Source organism: Chionomys nivalis, chromosome 26 (assembly GCF_950005125.1).
Source record: "Chionomys nivalis chromosome 26, mChiNiv1.1, whole genome shotgun sequence".
NCBI lineage: Eukaryota > Metazoa > Chordata > Mammalia > Rodentia > Cricetidae > Chionomys > Chionomys nivalis.
Window position 1 is genome coordinate 15,336,125 of NC_080111.1, and position 22,658 is coordinate 15,358,782.

General features: G+C 45.3%; 2 protein-coding genes across 2 annotated transcripts in view; both read right to left on the minus strand.

Moving 5' to 3' along the window:
• The window catches only part of Emilin2 (elastin microfibril interfacer 2), a 56,191-nt gene extending 53,746 nt beyond the window's left edge, over positions 1-2,445 (minus strand). The window contains exons 1-2 of the mRNA XM_057758890.1: positions 2,155-2,445; positions 1,550-1,672 (exon numbers count right to left, since the gene is read on the minus strand). Of these exons, the coding sequence (XP_057614873.1) occupies positions 1,550-1,672; positions 2,155-2,297 (266 nt within the window). The 5' untranslated portion in view covers positions 2,298-2,445. The remainder of the gene's footprint in view (positions 1-1,549; positions 1,673-2,154) is intronic.
• A 14,739-nt stretch (positions 2,446-17,184) lies between these two features.
• The window catches only part of Smchd1 (structural maintenance of chromosomes flexible hinge domain containing 1), a 135,405-nt gene continuing 129,931 nt past the window's right edge, over positions 17,185-22,658 (minus strand). The window contains exon 48 of the mRNA XM_057758546.1: positions 17,185-19,256. Within this exon, the coding sequence (XP_057614529.1) occupies positions 19,229-19,256 (28 nt within the window). The 3' untranslated portion in view covers positions 17,185-19,228. The remainder of the gene's footprint in view (positions 19,257-22,658) is intronic.

Sequence of the window (22,658 nt, forward strand, 5' to 3'; positions counted from 1 at the left end):
TTCTCGCTGAGCTAGGCTGGGACAAGCAGGAAGCAGCCATCCTACTGTCCCTACCCCTCCACAGCACTGGGATTATCTGGCAGTCACTGTCCCCAGCTTTTTATGTGGGTGCTGGGGATTCAAGCTCAGGTCCTCAGGCTTGCGTAGCAACCCACTGAGCCATAGTCCCACCCCATCCAACCCCCCCCATTTAAGTTTTACTTTTAATGAAAAATTTGTTTATCTCTGAATTGTCCTTAACATTATAGAAAAACACGAAATATAGTTCTTGTATAAAATGAATGAAATTGCCTTGGCTGACAATTCAATTCTAATTTCGAGCAAAAATTCTTCCAAATTGTGTTGAATATTCAGTTTGTGTTTTGGTCACAGTGTAAAAACCTGACTTGGTTCTCTTGTCACCAACAGCGGACCATGAGTTGTGAGGTCTAAATCTAAATACAGGCTAATTTAAGGTCGCTCTGAGTCTTTGTGATGACCAGGGACTAAATCAGCCTTTCCTCCACGTGTTAGGAAGTAGAGACCGCCCTGTGTTTTCTAAAGTTTGTACAACTTTCTTTTTGCCTCTCAGGAACTCTCAGTCCCTGCAGCTCCCCAAAGTAGCCTGGGTGGAACCCAGTGACCACCTCCTCCCTACATGTCTTCATTCTCATCTGTTCCTGCCCCCTGAAGCAGCTCGCTGGAATACAAGCTCAGCCGGATTGTCACTGACCATTGTCACTGACCATTCTGTGCAGCGCTGACAATATGCCCTAAGACAAACAGCTTATTCTTCCTGGAAACAATCCCTGCCATCACGTGTCCCCAACAGCCCTTTATTCACATCAGCCATCTCCTGAGATCCAACTTCCACAAATCAAAGACCTTTCTGATCACAATTGATGCTTACAGATGTGTTTGCAGAATCTGTAGGCTAAGGAATCATTTTCCCTCTGTTTCTGTTTTGTTTTAGAGGCAAAGAGATGGTTAACTTTTCTGCTCATCTTCAAGACCATTCTATTCTGAGATCTCTACCTAGTGAATCCACAAATCTAACTGGAGAAGAAAGGGGTGTTCTAAAGCAAGCTGGGGTTTAGTTTTAAAAACTATGATGCTGAAGAGGATAGCTGGGATAAAACTCACTTATGTCAGAACACCACCCAGTCAAACCTCTCAGCTAATCCTTCACCTAAAACATTTTAGAATCCTTCGTGCGCCCCAGAACATACAATATGGATCTAATTACATTCAGCTGCCGTATGTTAGTAAGAGAGAGAGAGAGAGAGAGAGAGAGAGAGAGAGAGAGAGAGAGAGAGAGAGAGAGAGAGATGGGGGTAGGGGCTTTGTTCATCCTCCTCTGTGGCCTGAAGAATCACAAACTCCCAAATTTTGCGCATCCTCAAGGCTCCCACAGAACAGCACACTCTTAAATAGCCCGGCGTGGTTGGTAACTGGAGCAGCCCTCAGACTTTATAAGGATTTGTAGAGGGTCTGGAAGAAATTTCCACAAGGGCCGGAGCCCAGCGCCCCAGCTCACCCACCCTTTCGGCCCGCGAACTCCAGGACTTACACCAGAGCAGACGGACAGGGCATCTGGTTCCAGGGACAGTTGTACTGAGCCTGAATAAAACTCTCGCTTCCTTCCTGCACTGTGCAGCTCACATTCTTAGTCACGATGTAGGCGCACCAGTTCCTGGGGTTGAGAGAGAAGGGCTGGGTAAACTTTGGAGAACAATGAGGCATTGGTGGTGGTGGTGGGGGGGGGGGGACGACGGACCGAGAGACTAACGGATGGACAGATGGACAGAAGAGCTGACCTAGCAAGTTAAGGGTCACCCGCTCCGAAGGCTGGAGCGTGCCAAAGCCGCCACCCCAGGGTGCCTCTTAAGTCTTTGGAGTATCAAAGAAGAGCCCCCACACCCCGCGCACTCCAGGAAGTATTGGGGTTCAGCAGGGCACTATCCCACTCCCCTGGTCCGCTTCAGGATGCTCGAGGTATCTGGTGGGGAGCACATGGTCATCCCGGGATGGTGATGCCCCAAAACCCATAAAGATCTCTCTGCTGCTGGCCGTCGCCATTGGCAGGACAACTCCAGAGCCTGCAAGCGGATTCGGAAGGGACCGGCCGGGACGCTGGACTTGGGTTGGAGGCGAGCAGAAGGGGCGCGCACTTACTTGCTCCTGGCGCTGGGCCGCGCGTGGTACCCAGGCTGCGAGCTCGCGTGGCACAGCCCCGCGCCGCCCAGGGCCAGCAGGGCCAGCAGGACCCGCGCCCAGCGGCAGGGCGCGCGGGGTCGGGGCGGGATTGCCTGCCACATCTTGCGCCCTACAAGGTTGTAGGTTGCGGGGCAGCGGACCGGGCAGCGGCTCGGGCGCTCAGCTGCCCCTCCGGCTCCTTGCCCCACGCCTCCGCACTGGCCGCTCCGCGGTCCCTCAATGACGCACAGGTCCCCCCGGGTGCCGCCCTCTTTATTTCACTTCCCTCTCAGAAACGTGACTCTTCCCTGCACCGTCTCTCGGCCCTTCGACTCTCCGCAGGGGGTTGGGGGGAAAGAGCCAAAGGGTTAGGCACAGGGTTCTCGGTTACAGAATTTCCAATTACTTATTCCTTTGGTCCCTTCCCAGCCGCCAGCAGCTCCGCCTCTCACCTTCCAAGCCAGGCGCCCCCAGGCCCTCCGGAAGTGCAGCGAGCTTGGACAGTCCCAACCTAGACCCCCGGGGCCTCCCTCCGGCAGAGAGCCCAGGACGGCTCCATCAGTTCCCCGGGGGACCTAAGCAGGGGACTCGGCTTGGATTTCTTCCTCTGAGGCCACACTGCCACCTTCCCAACAACCATTAAGGACTTGGGGGGGGGGGGGGATAGTTAAGCGCGCCTTGAACTTTCTGAAGGTTCGGGCTGCAGCGGGGCAGGGGCCTCTGCAACTGGTCTCCCTGCAGCAGCAAACTGTCACGTGCTAGTGTTGAAAGACCTGCTCGCACGTCTCTCTTTCTGTCAGTATTAAAGGCAGATGGTTTAGTCCATTAAAAATAACAACAACAAAACTGTGCAAACATGAAGACATGAGTTCGGATCCCCTGGCACTAACACAAAACGATAGGCAAGGTGTCACAAATCTGTAATCCCAGAGCTAAGGAGGTGGAGACAGGAGGATCCGTGGGGCTGCAGGATCACTGATAGACCCTGTCTCAAAAATATAAGACAGACATGAACTAAAGGAAACACATCAACCTCTGACCCGGCCCCCCCCCCCGCCCTCCCGCACGCATGTGTGGACGAACATTTTTTAAGGCAATTTATTATTGCTCCGAATAGTTCGGACACTGGTGCTTTCCTCCCTCCGACCCTTCCACCCCTCCCTTTCATCTTTCCCTCCTTCCTCTTTCATGTTTTCTGCCTAATCAAAAGTCACAGGAGTTTCTGCCAATTTTTTTTTTTAGCTTGAAGTAACGACACAGAGAGTGTGATAAGGTCAGCTGCCACAGGGTGTGGCGGTCCACTTGGAAAGCTGCGGCAGGAGAATCACCTCAAGAGTGATTCTGGGCTACTCAGCACCCCCAAGGTGAGGTGTTCTAGCGGTGTAGAGGGAACTCTTCCTTTGAGATTGGTTGCTGCTCCTATAAGCCCTGGCTGGCAGGCAGGCTCGGCGCAGTACCTGTGAGCTAACAGGACACTGTTGGCTTTGAGGGACCGGTAAACTCGACTATGTTTTAACACGACTAAGCGAAACCACTGGTTGTGTCTCAAATGCTTTGCTTAGATGGCTTCCTTGGGTCTTTTGATTTGTAAATCGAAGAAAGAAAATTCCAAAAGTAGCAAACTGTACCATATGAGGACATAATCCGTTCATGAACTTTCGCAGGGGAAGATTATGCAGATCGTGGACTGAAGTCATCCCGGCCTTCAAAAGAACCACGCTGAGGAAGAAATAACAGAGATGAAAGGCTGTCCTGTGTAAGGCGATCTGGGTGACTTCTCTGTCACTCCTGTTCTAACCTCCGTTCTGTCCATTGGGTGTCATGGGGTCATAGAGGTCTAGAAATGGAAACTGAGTAAAGGGAAAATTAGGAGGCGACCCACAAATTATGTTCCTCTACAACTTCCTTTTTTTAAAAAGTTAAGAAGAATTAACTTTTATTAAGATACTTATGCATATGTGTGCTTGTTTAGACTTGTGTACAGGAGTTCAGTAGCTGGGAAGCAAGTCATGAGGGTGTCAGAGCCCCTGGAGCTGGAGGAACAGGCCACAGGGAGCCCCAAGATGTGGGTGCTAGGAGCCACCCTCAGGTCCTCCACTCCTATTCCTGAGCCAACTCTCTAGACCCGACTTTTTTTTTTTTTAATTGTGTGTGTGCATGTATACACATGCACATGTGTGTGTGCTTGCACGTAGATTTACATAAGTACATTACATTGTATATCATAAGTAATCTGGAGCTAACTGAATCGTATGGGAACAGTTGCTCAGGTTATAGGCAAATGCCATGCCATTTTACAGAGGGCTCTCAAGCACTCAAAGATTTTAGCAGCCTCAAGGGTAGTGGAAGCAATCCCCAAGACCACAAGAGACAACTATATTTGATCAGAAAAAAAAAAAAAAAGATGCTTCTCAGTAAATACGTTTATCCTGAGCTCCAGTTGTGTGCTAGGCTTTCTGTTTGATTGGTTTGGTTTTTGAGACTGAGTCTGATTATAAACTTCAGGTTGTCTTTGAACTCATGACTTCAGTTTCCATCACTGGAATTATAGGCTTGTGGCAACATGCCTGGCTACTGTGGGATCTGTTACATGCTAGGTATTATGAAAAACCTGCTGGTTTCCATGAGGAAGTCCAAACTGCCACGGTCGTATCTTTACAAGAGGTTCCAGGCGATTCCTGTGCCCTGGAGCGAGTGAGTAGCCAAGCACACAGTCAGTGAGTACGCCAGTGTTCATCACTCAGGTTTCTCTAGACAGAGGCCCTGAACACCTGGCATAGGACATCTCTAAGAAGACTCAATAGGTGCAAGGGCCAGCTTCTGTTTTCTTTCAGTCAGACAAGAGAATGCCACAAACTCAGGAGTCGAGGACCTTCCACAAGAAACAGAGGAGGGAGGCTTTAAGCGCATTAAGAAAACAAAGCATTTAGACAGACCATCCACAGAAGCCATAACATAAATATAGTGGGCAGAATATTGCAGGTTTGGATTCTGGAACTTTCTGCCAGTGACTCTGAGTGCTCAAAACCCAGTTTACTGTAACAGCAGAATGGAGTTTGAATTTCTCTTGAGCTTTAAGAGAAAAGCTCCCCATAGGAACCTGCACCTTTGATTGGTATGATCCATTTACCCAAAGCAAAAGCTAACGGGAATTTTCTTTTGTAGTTGGGTCTCGTCCATGTGAAGCAAGCACTTCACCAGTTGCATCCCCAGCTCTAAAAATATGAAACAGCTTTGTCAAACCCATTCTTGCCTGGGAGTCTCATGTGGGGGTAGAACACTCCCATAGCAGACACAGGACCCTGGTGTTCCACCCAGAATACCTCAAAAAAATTTAAAATCAATTTCTTCATTTACTTGTTGGTCATGACACAAGATGCTTGCCACTTATATCAGAAGAGGGGACAGAAAGATTCTGAGAGTCAGAGGTCAGCAAAAGCCAGGGCAAAACAGTGTCTTCTGGACATGGCAGAACCATTGAACTCAAGACGTCAGAACAGCAGCTGTGGCTGCCTGTACAAGACCTGCAAAGATGAAACCAGCCAACAGTGCAGCAGGGAGCGGGAAGAGGTGCACGAACCCACCAACCAACAGTGCAGGGGGGAGCAGCCGATGGCTTCTGGGAGAAGGAGAGTCAGCTTTCTTTCTTTCTTTCTTTCTTTCTTTCTTTCTTTCTTTCTTTCTTTCTTCTTCTTCTTCTTTTTTTTTTTTTTTTTTTTTTTGCTTTTTCAAGACAGGGTTTCTCTGTGGTTTTGGAGCCTGTCCTGGAACTAGCTCTTGTAGACCAGGCTGGTCTCGAACTCACAGAGATCCGCCTGCCTCTGCCTCCCAAGTGCTGGGATTAAAGGCGTGCACCACCACCGCCCGGCTAGTCAGCTTTCTTTAAAGGTGTCCAAGGATATATACTTCCAGTATACCAAGGCTACACAGAGAAAGGAAGGAAGGAAGGAAGGAAGGAAGGAAGGAAGGAAGGAAGGAAGGAAGGAAGGAAGGAAGGAAGGAAAGAAGGAAGGAAGGAAGGAAGGAGCTGAATGGTGTTAGTGTACACTTTTAAACCGAACACTTGAGAGACAGAGGCAGGTGGAGCTCTGTGAGTTCAAGGCCAGCCTGTTCTACAAAGTGAGTTCCACGTCAGCCAGGGCTATTAGAGAAAGAAGAAAAAAGAAATCCCTAAATAAATGAAATGAGACACTCATTGGGTCCATGTTTGGAAACAGTCTGTGAAAGCAGAGAGCCTGCCAGACCTCCCCCCCAGCAAACCCAGACACTCATCTGCCTGGGAGGAAGAGGAGGAGGAGGAGGAAGAGGAGGAGGAAGAGGATCACTCCAGCAACACCAGGCTGGTACACTCCTCACCCCATCCCATCCCATTCCAGTCGTCATAGCCTGGGACATTTAATGACATGAACTGATTTGTACATAGGGTATGTTTAAGAGTTCCAAGCTCCTGGGCTCCCAGATGTTTCTTTATGCTTGCTAGAACTCAATATTGTTTGGTTTTGTTTTTTGTCTGAATTTTTTGGTCTTCTTGATGGTGTCATTTCTGTTTCTTTGCTCTGCTCGTCTAATGATGGGAAGACAGGTCCTTGAAGACTACACAGCAAAGAAGAAACTTTGAAAGATGGATTAGGGGTGTGTGCCCTCATGTCATTTGCACTGTTCCCTGGGAGAGTCAAGTCATGCGAAGCTGAAAAGAGGAAAGATATGTGTCATTCATGCAATGGAGTTAGCATCCCGTTCATCCTCAACGACTTTGCAAAGTGAAGTCTCCATCCTCAGTTTTCCTCCTCTGTATGTGGTGGATTCATGATCGATCATATGCAAAGCCAGCGTGAACAGCAAGAACATCATCACCACATCAGACAGTGGAGCATGTATGTGACAAGGTCCAGCGACTTTAACATTCTTTCTTTTTTAATGTCAACCAATGATAAAGCCAACCATCTTTCCAAACAAGAGGTATGAAAAGCATGTCCATACTCTTCGATACAAGCACTAGAGAGTTGTCTCAGGCAGCACAGTGTTTGCTGTGCAAACCTGAGGACCTGAGTTCAGATCCCCAGCCCCCAAGAAACAGGGAGCAGGGGCATAGGCCTATTATGTTAGCACTGAGGAAGAAGAGACACAAGAAGCCTTGGGGCTTACTTTCAGTCAGTCTAGCTGACTCACTGAGCTTAAGGTTCACTGAGAGACTGCCTCAAAAAGTAACTAGAGAGTCGGGCTGTGGTGGCGCACGCCTTTAATCCCAGTACTCGGGAGGCAGAGGCAGGCGGATCTCTGTGAGTTCGAGACCAGTTTAGTCTACAAGAGCTAGTTCCAGGAGAGGCTCCAAAACCACAGAGAAACCCTGTCTCGAAAAACCAAAAAAAAAAAAAAAAAAAGTAACTAGACTATTGGGCAGTTGTGGTGCATGCCTTTAAAACCAGCACTCAAGAGGCAGAGGCAGGTGGATCTCTGTGAGTTTGAGTCTAGCCTGGTCTATCTAATGAGTACAATAGGGTATATAATGAGACACTGTCCCAAATAAATCAAAGATGTGGAGTGATTGATTGAGAAAGACACCTAATAATGACTTCTGGCTACCATGCACACATGTCCACTCAAGACACACACACACATACACACACCACGGGTTTGGGAGAGAGAGAGAGAGAGAGAGAGAGAGAGAGAGAGAGAGAGAGAGAGCTGGGCTCTTGACTCTTTCCCCACTGCTCCCCAAGGAATACTCAGCTTACGGACTTTCTGCTCCAGATTGCAACGGAATTTATTTTTGAGTGATTTAATGAGCTGTTTAGGAGAATTAATAACTCTTTGTAAATAAACTCAGAACACTGTGCCATTTAATAGTAAATATGTTTTTTCCTTAAAAAGGAAATTAGTAAACCAGGCGGTGATGGCACACGCCTTTAATCTCAGCACTGGGGAGGCAGAGGCAGGCGAGTTTGAGGCTAGCCTGTTCTACAGAGCAAGTTCTAGGACAACCAAGGCCATACAGACAAAGAAACCCTGTCTTTAAAAAAAGGAAATTAGTTATTAATTTCATGGCCTCCCTCTGTCCCATGCTTCTTTGGCCTAGGAAAGATACCTGTATACCATATGTCACATATGAGATGCCATTTCTGGTTTTGTTCAGTTTGGTGTTCGGGTGTGTTGAGACAGGGTTATGCCGGCTCAGTTTGGTGTTTGGGTGTGTTGAGACAGGGTTATGCCAGCTCATGCTGGCCTCAAACCCTCAGCATTCTGACTTCTGTCCCCTGGTCTCTGGCAATGCACCATCATTCTCAGTGCGTTGTACATCGTTTCTACCATAAGAAGTAACAAAAAACAGGCTTTTGGGGCTGTTTCTGAGACTCCAGTGGATCACTGTACCAGAAGTTGGGCAGTGACATCATCATACATATGAGCCGCATCAAACTATGTTGTAGTTATCACTTATTTATAGACTGCCTTGACTGTTCTAGAATAAAATGTTCTAAGTGGACATAATGTGTTTAGTGACTATGGAATAAATCATATTTTAGTGAGTCTTGTCACTGCTCAGAATAGCATGTTATATTAATGTACAAATTAACTCTACTATTTCAGACTGGGCAATGCTAAATAGTATGTTTTGTATTACTTACCTCTGAAGTTTCCAGCTATCCTGAGTTGGCAAATATTGAACATCTGTGCCTAGAAGACATGCAGGCTTAGGTTCCTACAAATATCCAGATACAATGTCTTGTCAATATATCAATGATGGATCAGTTCATACATACATACATATATACATACATACAAACATACATACATACATAACCTGTTTCTTACTAAAGACTGTGTTTGGTGTGTGTACGTATTTTTGTTGTTGTTGTTGTTGTATTGAGGCAGGGTTTCCCTGTGCAACCACTCTTTCTCTCCTGAAACTCTAGCCTCAAACTCACAGCGATCTGTCTGCCTCTGCCTCCTGAGTGCTAGGATTAAAGGAGTGCGCCATCACTGAATGGCTGACAAGATATATATTTTGTGGTTTGAATATGAAATGTCCTTTATAGGCTCAGGTATTTGACCACTTTCTTTCCAGCCAGTGGTGCTGTTTGGAAACACCTTGAAGCCTTCCTTTTTGTTTAAACAGAAAAAGGGGAAATGATGGAGGAGGGTCATCTGTCTATGTATTACTTTCATTGGTTAATAAAGAAACTGCCTTGGCCCTTTGATAGGACAGAAAATTAGGTAGGCGGAGTAGACAGAACAGAATGCTGGGAGGAAGAAGGCAGTGGGGCAGACGCTATAGCTCTCCTCTCCAAGATGGATGCAGGTTAAGATCCTTCCTGGTAAGCCACCATCTCATGGAGCTACACAGATTAATAAATATGGGTTAAAGCAAGATGCGAGAATTAGCCAATAAGAGGCTGAAACTAATGGGCCAGGCAGTGTTTAAAAGAATACAGTTTCCATGTAATTATTTCGGGTAAAGCTAGCCCGGTGGCAGGAAGTGGCCTGCTGCTCCAATCACTACAGCTAGGAGCTGTATACCTGGCTCTACTTCCTTTCATTTTCTGCTTCCTGCATCTGGATGCAATGCTCCTTCAACCATGTTTTCCTCACCATGAAGGAAACCATTCCTCTAAAACTGAACCAAAACAAACATTTTATCCATGGAGTTGCTTTGACAGGGTACTGTAGTGATGAGCTGGTAGGCCTGTTTTTCATCCCACCTAGCTCCCGCAGGGCTAGCTTAGCCCCGGAAATAACAACACACAAATTGTATTCATTTAACTTGTGACTGCATCTCTGCCTTTCTTCTTCCCAGAATTCTCTTAGTCTGGTTGCCCTGCCTATACTTCCTGTCTGGCTACTGACCAATCAATATTTTATTAAACCAATGAGTGACAAATCTTAACAGTGTACAAGAGCATTAACTTATAGCAATTTGCTCTTCTATTTGGTCCTATTTTAAGTCAACCATAATGTCCAGATGGAATGCAAAAAAAAATAATGAATGGGACCATATACACTTAATGTATGGGCATTTTTAATATTTATTGTGGTGTTGTGGGCTGAACTCAGGGTTTTGACCACACTAGGGAAACTCCCCCACTAATACTCAGAGCCAAACATGTGTGTATTATTTGTTTGTTTGTTTTGAGATAGTATCTTACTATGTATCCCATGCTCAACTGTAAAGCATTTTTGAAAGATTTATTTTTGTTTACAATGTATATGTTTGTATCTGAAGAGTATATGCCACACTTGTGCAAGAGCCCAAAGAAGCCAGAAAGGATGTCAGATGCCTTGGGGCAGGAGTTACAGTCAGTTGTGAGTTGCTGAATGCTCTATAACAACAGAAAGAACTCCTAACCACCGAGTCAGCGTTGCTCCGGCTCCCATGCAGGTCTTGAGCTTTCTTTCAGTCTTCCTGCTTTCTCCTCCTGAGTGCTGGAATCACAGGCACTAGAACAGGCTGGGATTATGTGAGCTCCTACAGTTGTAGTGAAGATTAGCTAAGCCGAAATACATGGCCTTTAAGTAGCCAGGAAGAGAAGAATGCAACTCAGCTTGGTATAACTGAGTAGCTCATGAGCCTGAGGAAAGTGTGTAGAGATGCCAGCCTCATAAAGGGGCATAGCTCAGTGACAAGCTATCAGAGGTGGCTTGGAAAGGTGAGGCTGAGGTCACTGGAAAAGCTGTGGGGGACAAAACTCTGTTTTTCTCCTTAAGACAGATAGGATAACCAGAGACCTGATTTGCCTGTGTGAGTCCGAGGTCGCTGCTGTTGAATATCTGTTAACACTGTTAATTATTTTTAGTGTCTCTTTTGATCTTTCAAAGTGCTTGGGATTTGAGAATAAATTATATTGTGGTTGTTTGAAGAGAACTGAAATGAACCGAAAGTTACATGATGTTTGTCCAACACTTGCCTTACATGTCAGGGTAAACAGTGAAATCAGAAATCAGGACAGAGCTGCAGTGAGCTTCATCTCTGCACTCAGGGGTTCTCCTGTGCTCTGACTGCCTAGTTCATTCTGAGAACTGTTGGTATTTATATTATTAAAGAAAGAGTAGATTAGGTATGGTGCCACTCAACTGTGATCGCAGCCCTCAGAGAGCTGACACAGGATGGTGGGTTCAAGGCCAGCCTGGCCCTCATCAGAAGACGTTGTCTCCAACACTACAAGAAATCAACCCAGTTCCCTGAGACTGGCTTGTTTACTTGATTCTTCATGGCGCTGGATATTTACATGGGTTTTCCTTGGCCGGTTTTCTTACATTGAATCGGATTACAAATAAATACTCAGAGACGCCTCATTCTCCCGCGCTTTAAGCCCTGGGCCACTGCGCTCCTCTTCAACGTCCGGGTCTGGCTGTGGCGCCACTGGCATCTCAGGACACTTGGTGTCGTAAGAAGACTAAGTCAACAAAAGCATTTGTTCTAGGCGCATAAAAGTCTCTAATTGCTATTGACTGATGGAAAATAGGAGGTGAGGCCATCTTTTAATATTCAGGCACCATGGAGGGTCAAGGAAGAAGGCACCCTGGCTTACTATTACACTCTCGCGTCTCCTCCCAACTTTCCAAAATATAAAAACACAGTGTTTAGTTTCTCTACTATTCTGAGGTCATACTCTCTAAAGCGCTGTTTGGGGGCACACTGGTGCCCCAATTCCTGGGAGAAATAGGAGGAGCTTTACAACAGGGGGTTCAGAACATGGTCCAGATGGTTCAATCCTGAAAGGACCATTCAGTCGCTACTGGGGATTTAAACAGGTAAATCAGGGCTGGAACATGGCTCAGTGGTTAAGAGCACTCACTGCTCTTGCAGAGGACCAGGGTTTGGATTCCCAGCACCTACACAGTGGCTCACAACTGCCTCCAGGTTCAGGAGATCCAGTGCCCTAGTCTAGCCTTGAAGGCTGCTACAAGCTTGGTGCACACACAGTCATGCAAGGAAACACACAGGCAAATAAATAAAGTCTTTTTGTTTGTTTTTCAAGACAGGGTTTCTCTGTGTAACAGCCCTGCCTGTCCTGGAACCTGCTCTGTAGACCAGGCTGGCCTCGAACTCACAGAGATCCGCCTGCCTCTGCCTTCCTAGTGCTGGGATTAAAGCGTGTGCTACCACCACCCAGCAATGAAGTTTAAGTAGATAAGACAGATGTTTATGGACAGTGTCCTATCCCCACCCAGGCTTTGCTTTATAGCCCAAAATAGCTTGGATCTTAATATGTAGCTCAGGCTGGGTGACTTACCATTCTCCTTCCTGTCTCCCGAGCGTGCTGGGATGATAGGCGTGACCCATACAGCAGGGCTGTGTCCTCCCGGCTTCCTGCTTACTGTAGGGGATCAAGCCAACAGCTCTGCACAGCTAAACAAGCTTCTTTCACTAAGTTGCATCTGCAGTACCCCAGATTAGTGTTTTCTTAAGTGTAATGTTGTCAATAAAAAAATGTATAAATCAAGCCCAGTGGTGGTAGTGACACACGCCTTTCTTTAATCTCAGCACTCAGGAGGCAGAGGCAGGCAGATCTCTGTGAGTTCAAGAGCAGCCTGGTCTACAGAGCTAGTTCCAGGACAACCAAACCAAGGCTACACACAGAAACCATGTCTCAAAAACTAAATAAATAAAATAAAAAAGTGTAAATGCACCTGGACCTAGATGAGAGGTGGATTCTTTCTCCTCGCATGTGCAAAGACCTGTTCCATCCCCAGCAAAATACACACACACACACACACACACACACACACTTCATAAACATTCAGTTTGACAAATCGTCAGAAAGAGGACTGACCCCCCATGAGCCATGGCTCCTTTTGTTGTTATTATTCCTAAAGTCATGGTGGCACATTCCTTTAGTCCCAGCACTTGGAGGCAGAAGCAGGGAGATCTCTGTGAGTTCGAGGCCAGCCTGGTCTACAGAGTGAGTTCCAGGGTAGTCAGGGCTACACAGAGAAAGCCTGTCTCAAAACAAACAGTCATATCTATCAAGACCTTGAACATACTGATAACTTTTGTTTTGCTTTCCCTTGACAGGTGTGTGTGTGTGTATGCGCGTGCATGCGTATGATGTGCCATGTGTGTGTGTGTATGCGCGTGCATACGTATGGTGTGCATGTGTGTGTAGGCATGTTTACAGATATGTAGGTGTGCATGGGGGTAAATGTGTTTGTGTGTAGTGCCCCAGGGTCGATGTTGGGAGTCAATTTCAAACACCTTCCACCTTGCTTGCTGAGGTAACTGAAGTTAAACCAAGAGCTCACTGACGTGACTAGTCTTTTTTGAAAAAAAAAAAAATTTTTTAAGTGAAAAATTTCTTAATTTTTTATTCCTAGTACTACTAACACAGTTTCCAGGACAATGCACCTGTTGTGATGAAAAGAGAGAGAAAAGACAAAGCTACAGCAGATGAAAGTGCTCAGGACTGCACATCTACTGCCTCGCATTAATCGACAACCGCACTTTTTGCCCACTGTGGCTGCGGCGGTCCTGAGCAACAAGCTTAAGCTTCAGGGGCTTTTCTGACTGGATCAGCGCTCCTTCTGTGGCGGATTGTTACAGTTCCTCCAATGCATTTAGGACGGCTGTCTCAAAGTAATCCATGGCTTTCCTGGCAACTCCTCACGCTCTCTCCTACTTAGAACCGCAGCCCTTTTCTGCTGCTTTTTGAAAACCGTCTGCTACCATATGCACCGTTTCCAGCACCGGATCCATAGCCACCACCACGGGGATTGCCTGAGCTTCTTCCACCCAAACTGCCCCCTTCCAGTTGTCCACTGTGATTACCAAAGTCATTATAGTTCCCATCGTCACCATAGTTACCTCCTTCATTGTAACTATCTTATCCTCTACCACCATATCCACCACCTTGGTTTCCATAGCCTGGCTCACCACCACCATAGCCTCCTCTACTGCTGTCACCAGGACCACTGCCTTAGCTGCCACCATCACCTCCAAATCCATCACCTGCGTAACTACCTCTGCTGCCACCACCTCCACCACCATAGCCTCCTCTTCCACCAAAGTTTCCACCATGACCAAAATTACCTCCACCACCTCGAGTTTCCTCCATGACCCATAAAATTGCCTGATCCACCTCCACTACCTCTCTGTGACGCCGCAGACTGCACCTCTCGTTTAGAAGGGGTCCTTTGCACTCCACAGTTATGCAATTAACTGTGACATCATCAAAAGTCACAAAAGCAAATCCTCTCTTTTTCCCACTCTGCCTGGCTTCCATAGTTCTATGGTTCCAATCTTTTTTTTTTTGTATGGTTCCAATCTTGCCATACTTTTCAAAGTAGTAGGTTATGTTCTTCCGTATCCTCTTTAATACCACCAATGAAGCTTTTCTTCACCGTTGAATGGACACCAGGCTCTCCAGAATCCTCTCTAGAAGCGGCTCTCGGGATCCCCCACATGCCCAGCAACCTGTGTGGCCGAGCACACACTTCAAGGCTCAGGAAACCGAAGCCCCTGAAGTGTTTTGTTTGGGGATCTCTCACTACCACACAGTCTGTGTGTCCCATCTCCCAAAACGCTCTTTTAAGCTACCATCTGTGGTTGCGAAGCTCAGACCACTAGTAAAGTTTTCTCAAGTATTCTGGTTCTTTTGGAGCGTGGGCCTCAGTTTTGAGACCAGACTCCTATCTTCCAACTCAAGTTCAATATGGGTTTGAAAGCGTATTTCTAAAAACTGTTATTTATGTCTATATATGTGAGGCTGCATGAGTTTATGCTGTTTGCACTGCCCACAGAGGTCAGAGGGCCTCAGACACCCTGGGACTTGAGCTCCAGGCAGTTACGAGGCACCTGCTGTGGTTGGTGGGCATGAAATCCAGGTCGTCTTAAAGAGCAGCGAGTGCTCTTAACCACCAGGCCATTCCAGCCCTGTGAAACGAGTCTCCTTATGTCTCCACCTCCCTAAAGCTGTTGTCTTAGTCAGGGTTTTTACTGCTATGAAGAGACACCATGCAACTCTCAATAAAGGAAAACATTTCATTGGGGCTGGTTTATAGGTTCAGAGGTTTAGTTCATTATCATGGCAGGAAGCAGGGCAGCGTGCAGGCAGATGTGGTCTGAAGAAGGAGCTGATAGTTCTACATCCGGATCTGCAGGCGGCAGGAAGTGACTCCGGGCCTCTCGAGCTTGAAACCTCAGAGCCCACCTCCAGTCACACACTTCCTACAAGGCAATGCCTACTCTAACAAGGTCAAACCTATTAGTGCCACTCTCTATGAGCCAATGAGAGCCATTTTACTCAACCCCCTAAATCTGTGATTATAGGGGACTACCGCGCCACATTCCATGTAGGTTCTGGGAACCAGGACTCCTGTCTTCACACTTAAATGACAAGCACCGAAGTATCTAACCTCCCCCTCCGCCTTGAACATAGGCTTGTTGAAGGGAAATTATTTCTACTCGTTCTTAATACTTATTGGTTCAAAGAGGGGAAGAAAGCAGAGAGGTATTAGACCTCTAAAGACTGCTGGTCAATTAATTTCAAGGCCTGTGGGGTATGGAGAGGGTGGGGCGGGGGTGGAGTGGATAGTGACATTCAGAGTACACAATGGAATCCAGGGAAGTGGTACGTAATTTGGGTGGAATTCTGACCTGGGCATGCTAACTTGAAAGCAAGTTGAAAATTCCAACTTTGAACAGAAGAATAAACCAGTTTTATATTCATTCAAGTACTAGGAATGGCAGGTGAATGCTCTCCCCCTTAGCTACTGTTTAACAAATGTCAATCCAAACCTGTGTGATTCTCCTTGGACCTTTATCAATTACTCACTGTCCACGGTTGCTGTGGAGGGTGACCTCCCAGGACCTTGGCTGTCCTTTCACTAAGAGGACATCACAAAGTGAGAGCCATCCTTCTAATGGCGCCAAAAAAAAAAAATGAGTATTTTCAGCAGTTACCCTCTGTGGGGTGGGAGTTTATCACTGTCCACTGTCCTTCCTGCCTAGAACTGAGAGCCAACAGCGAGGGGCCCATGTGTAGCTTCCTGTCCACCATCCCAGAACCCCCCAAACACACTCCCTTTCTCTTTTTGCATAGTTTTCTTTTTGTCCTGAGGTCTAAGACACTTAGCATCCGGCTCTTAGAGAAACAGATGCCACCCCCACCCCATGTCTGAGAAGGAAATCTGGAGGTGGGGTGGCCCAGGTGATGACATGCGTCTTGATGAGGGAAGGTCATTGGTTAAATAATAAAGAAACTGCTTGGCCCTCATAGGTTAGAACATAGGTGGGTGGAGTAAACAGAACAGAATGCTGGGAGGAAGAGCAAGTGAGCTTAGATGCCATGCAGCTGCTCCCCAGGGCAGATGCGATGAAGCTCCAACCCAGGATGGACGTAGGCTAAAATCTTCCCGGTAAGCGCACCTTGGGGTGCTACACACATTATTAGAAATGGGCTAGTCCAGGTGTGAGAGTTAGCTGAGAAGAGGCTAGATATAATGGGCCAAGCAGTGTTTAAAAAAATACAGTTTCCGTGTAATTATTTCGGGTGTAAAGCTAGCCGGGTGGCGGGACACAGCCCCGCCGTTACTACTACAGCATCTACATCTTGTTGCCTGTGGGATCAAAAGTTTAGGTAGCACTGGGGCACCTGCCTCTGGTGTGTAACAGGTTCTTGCCTCCTATTGAAAAGAGGGGCCCGCCTTCTCCATGTCACCCATTGTCTTAGATGCTGTTCTGCTGTGAAGAGATGCCAGGATCAAAGCAACTTGTAAAAGGAAGAATTTAATTGGAGGCATATGCTGTTTTTTACTCTTTGGGTTTTTTTTTGGGGGGGGGCTGCCACCCAGTTCCCAAATAAATCACACACAGAGTCTTAGTCTTTCTTACAAATTCCCGGTCTCGGTTTGGCTTGTTTCTAGCCTGCTTTCCTTAACTCAAATTATCCCATCCACCTTTTGCTTCTGCACTTTTACCTTTCTCTGTTTCGGTATACCTTTCATTATTTCTTACTCTGTAGCCTGCTGTGTGGCTGTGTGGTTGGCCCCTAGGGTTCTTCTCTCCTTGTTCTCTCTCGCCCCTTCTTTTCCTCCTCCCAGATTTCTGCCTGCCAGGCCAGCCTTCCTTTCTCCTGCCTCAATATTGGCTCTTCAGCTCTTTATTAGATCATCAGGTGTCTTAAACAGGCAAAGAAATAATAGCTTCAGAGTTAAAAAAATATAACATAAAAGAATGCAACACATCTTTGCATCATTAAAACAAATGTTCCACAGCATAAACAAATGTAACACATCTTAAATTAATATTCTACAACAGTCTTGCTTACATTTTAGAGGGTTAGTCCATGGTTATCATGGTGGGAAGCAGACAGAAAAAATAAAAAACAAAACAAAGAAACAAACAAACAAACAAACAAACAAAAACAGAAAAGAAAGTGGCTCAGGGTTAAAGGAAGTGGGCCTGGAGGCTCAAGATTTACTTTTGAAGGCTTTGAGTACCAAAACCAGGCTGGCTGAATTTCCACAATCATTCCAGACATTTTCAACTTTTATTAGTTCTCTGGTCACTGGTATTTGTGTCGAACTCTGCACAACTGCATTGAGGAAATGTGTATTTCTCACATTACCGAGTCCTTCTGGTCATCTGGGATGCAGAGTTCATGAAGGATCTCTTTGGTCATGCTTTCCTTTTTTCTCTTCTTCATTCTCACTCCTTTTCTGGGTTTTTCATCTTCAAGGTCTACGTGTCTATTACTTTTCTCTTCTGCTTCTCTCTCACTCTTGACAAATAATCCATTCCACATTCACTAAAGCTTTCTCTCAAATTCCCTCGCTCCCACCCTTGTCAACAGTTTAAAGATTCAGAGACTCCTCAGCTAGAGCAGCGTTGCCTTGTCCTTTGCCAAGAGGGCAGTGTATGGCTTCTGACCAACAGGAATTAGTTTGCAGAGGGGGATGGCTGCCCATTCCTCCCTATGACAGAGAGAAACGTCAAGCTTCATTTTTAGGAAATTTTCAGATCTTCTAAGACAGGGTCTCACATAGCCTTGAACTTGCTGTGTATCCAAGCTTGGTCTTGGATCTTGATCTTCTGGCTTTCAAATATCAAGTATTAGGATTATAGGAGTGCTCCTCCACAGCCAGGAAGCCAGTCTTCATGGTAGCTGATTCTATCATTGCTGTTTTATTTCTTTCTTCAACATATTGAGTCCAACAACACAGAGGAGCTGTGCCAATACTTCTTACTAAGGTAGCTTATACAGAAGAAATAAAGGAAAACACTAATTTGGGAGGAGAAATGACTGTTTATTAACCTTGCTGCATAATCAAAAAGGATTAAAAAACATACATTTCCTGGGACAGAAAATTGTTCCAAAAGTATTCCTTACAAAATAACATCACAGACCAAAAGTCTTGAACTTACAGAGACACACACAGCATGTTAGTTTGGGTTAATACACAATTAAATGTTTATACAACAGCTTGCTAACAAACTCATATTGCATTCATGTATATTTTCTTTAACCTCTTAAAAATAGCAGTAAAAAATTAGAAAATAATGTAAATGAAGAATTAAAGCTGAGGCTATAGATCTAGTATTAATAAATTCAAATGTTACTTATAAAAATTACGCACCTTACTCATATCCAGTATACAATCTTCAGGCTCTCCTATCACCGTCTATTCATTTTCCATGTAAAGTCCCAGAAACCTGCACTTCCTCCATTTTAATGCAGATTCAACTTTCCACACATATTTACAATTAAATATCTAGCTCTAGAACTTTCCTTACAGAAAAAGACAAATGTGTTTGTTAAATAAGTTCACAAAGAAGCAATAAAAAAGGTTATTTTTAAGAAACAGTTCTCATACAGCCATGATTACGCTGAGAAACAGGAGGTTTACACATCTTCAGGGTGAGAAATGCTTCCGTGCCAGCTTGGCCATCTGTGGCTAAGAATGTACACTTGCAAGCTAACACCCAAAGGACATGATGGCTGGAATCATTCCAGTAAATCTGTACAGCCCAATGAGGCTCTGTCACTGAACAGCTGCTTCCAGGCCCATCTGGAGGAACAGGAAATTCTTGCTAGGATTCTTTTACTATCTTCAGGAACGCTCAGTTTGGTACATCACCTTTTGGTCTTCTGAAAGAGATAAAGAAGCAAGGTACTCTTAGTGAGCTCACTGGTCTTTATTCCCCACCTCCTTTCATGCATCTGCTTTAGTTACAATCCTGGCTGAAGCAGAAAAACAAAAACCATGATTTATATACCAGTGAATTACTCTCCTAAATTCCTTGATCATCTCAGAATGCTTAGATATCACACGGAATTATGCTCTAATTCTGATCCCTAGTATAAACAATTAATACAATCTTTAATTATCTAGTAATCACACATATCTCATATGCATGCAAACAATCAGTAGTGTGTGCTACGTCTATAGATACATGAACACTCTGAATTCCAGTTTTCTGAGCAGTACAATCTGAGATAAAAATTGTACATTATTTACTACCTGACTGTTCAAGGCTGGGGATGCAGGTGAGTGAGGAGAGGTTTGCCTCATGTGTGTGAGGCCATGGCCTCAGTGCCCAACGGCCTCAGCTGCTCTCTGACCACCCCAGCTCTCACGTACACAATGAGTGCCTTGGCATGTATGTGTTTTTATGCAGATACAACTGAATACCAAATTTTCTAATGACAGTACCTCGAAACAGAGATAAACATTTAAAAAAATGCTAACTTATGATTACAAAAGTATCTACATTTCTGTGTTTTAATGTGCATGCCTGAGTTACATGTGTGCATCACATGCACACAGGATCACAGAGATCAGGAGAGGTGTCTAATTCCCTGAAACTGGAGTTACAGACAACGGTGAGCCATCATGTCATGCTCTCAAAAACAAGTGTTCCTGACCACCAAGCCCTTTACTGAATGACGAAACCCTATCTCAAGTATAAACTAAGAGTCATGTTCTTTCACATTAGCACCCTTTAAACTCAGACACCCCTGTAGTGATATTCCATTTGTATTTTAATAAATAAAGCTTGCCTGGGGATCAGGAGAGTAAAACAGCCGCAGTGGTCAGCCTTACAGACCAGGGAGTGGTGACACACCCTTTAATCCCAGTAGCCACACTAGTTTGTCATAGAAACAGGGTGGTGCCTGCCTTTAATCCAAGCCCTAGGGAGGATTATAAAATGGGAGAAGACAGCTCTCACACAAAGTCTCATTCTGAGATCCTGGAGGCAGGATTGTCATTTCAGACTGAGGTAGAGCTAAGAGTCAGTGGTTGACTGTTTTGCTTTTCTGACCCTCAGGTTGTTTTATTTATTAAAATACAAATGAAATATCACTACACACCCCTCAAATACCATGGTTAAGTTATAGTTCTGTAATGTTTCGTAGAATATAAAGTGTTTTTTTCCAGCCAATAACATACTGGGGCTGATGAAACACAATATGGGATTTTTGTTAAATTAGCATAAACAAGTAAAAAATTTACAAATACATAAATCCAATCTGCTATTTGAATACTGTTAAGGCTATTTCAGGCCAGTAGGTAACATGACAACTTGAACTTGATCCCCAGGGTCGGCACCGTGGAAGGCAGCTGAACCGCTGCAAACCACTCTCTGACTTCGATAAGCGGACCATGGAGTTCAAGGAAACAAAACTAATTTCTAAATACTTAGCTTCAAACACTCTCACACTGACAAAAATTGAAAGTACAGGCTGAGGGTGGGATGAGAAGTCACTAATCAGTCATTTAGACAATTTTTCCTTGCGTCTTGTTTAACAAAAGACACAAAGGATGCAAAGGGAGGAGCTTCCACCACTACCTTTAGCCCTAACACCACTGCGTTAAACAAGGACGGCTAATTTTCTATATGAGCTTCTTCCTCCATATTAAAGGTCATATTGGCAAATGTAGTTCTTTAAAGATGTTTTTCTCGATGCAATGAGATGAGATCACATACATTCACGGTGCCGCCTCTGTATCTTCCATCAGTCACTGTGCTGGGTGCTCGAAGGATCTGTGTTCTTTCACTCCTCCCTGGGAAACCACTTTATACACCACATACACACTTCCTTTTCTTTGCCATTTTCTTTTTTCAGGGCTTCTAGTAGTCTGAATTAATTTCCCTACTTATCACTGAAGTTTTTAGATTTCAGTCCTTTTACTGTGACCTTTTTCTATAAAGGTACCCTGGTCATTCCTATCTCCTACTTTGTAATCCTGTGTTTTTTTTTGTTTTTGTTTTTTTTTAAATTTCTTTTGGTTTTTCAAGGCAGAGTTGCTCTGTGTAGTCCTGGCTGTCTGGAACTTGCTCTGTAGACCAAGCCTGTCCTTGAACTCATGGAGATCCTCCTGTCTCTACCTTCCGTGTGCTGGGATTAAAGCCACGCCACCACTGCCCAGCATGATCATGGGGGCTGTTTTTTAGTTATTTTTCTGCTCATGTTGCCGGCTTCTCTCCCATGATGACTCTGGATTGTATTTACACTTAAGAAAAAGGATTGCTGCTGGCTTAGACTTCGCCTGCTGCCATAAAAACCAAATTGTTTCCCCACTCAGTAGCTTCTGGGTGAAAACTGGAAGCTACACAGGGCAGAGCAGGGTGGCGGGGCTGCGGCTTTGCTTTCACCGTGATGAAGAGCCAATCACCAACAGCTGGTTTCTAGAAGAAACATCAGACGGTCTCTGGTCTCTCAGCAGCTGCACCGGGGCACCACACCGCTATCTAACTGGCAGTCCTGCCCGCTTACGCACGAGATAGAGAACAAGCTCTTCCAGCATCACCAGTGCTGTCCAGCTGCTGCTCCATCTTCTCAGCCTCTTCCCGTTATCCCTCGTAGCTGTACCACTTTTGTGGGGAGCTCTGTCAAACTCTTTCCCATTCCTAAGCTACTTCCTGATCCCTGACCTCTAGAATATTTCCCCCTTGCCTCTCATGCTGTTACTTTCAGGAAGCTTTCCTTGAATTTAGGACACTTTCAGGCATGGAAGGGATTCACTCTTTTTTGGCACATATTTTCCTAAGGAAGTTATGACAGAAAAACCCAGAACCAGCCGGGCGGTGGTGGTGCACGCCTTTAATCCCAGCACTCGGGAGGCAGAGACAGGTGGATCTCTGGGAGTTCGAGGCCAGCCTGGTCTACAAGAGCTAGTTCCAGGACAGGAACCAAAAAGCTACGGAGAAACCCTGTCTCAGAAACCAAAAAAAAAAAAAAAAAAAAAAAAAAAAAAAAAAAAAAAAAAAAAAAAAAAAACAAACAAACAAAAACCCAGAACCAAGACACTCAACCCAGGAGTAATCTTCCCAAGATATAGCATGGCAGGAAGCCCACAGCTACTAGCACTAGCTTGGGAGGAATATGATGTGATCAAGATATACAGTGAAAGAAACAAGAGACAACTAAAAGCCAGAAAAATAAGCATACAGGAAGTCTAAGTAACAAACAGAATAAAATTTAGAACGACTTTAAGAATGACAGAGCACAGAGATTTATTTCCATCTGATGTTCAGGACCGGTGGC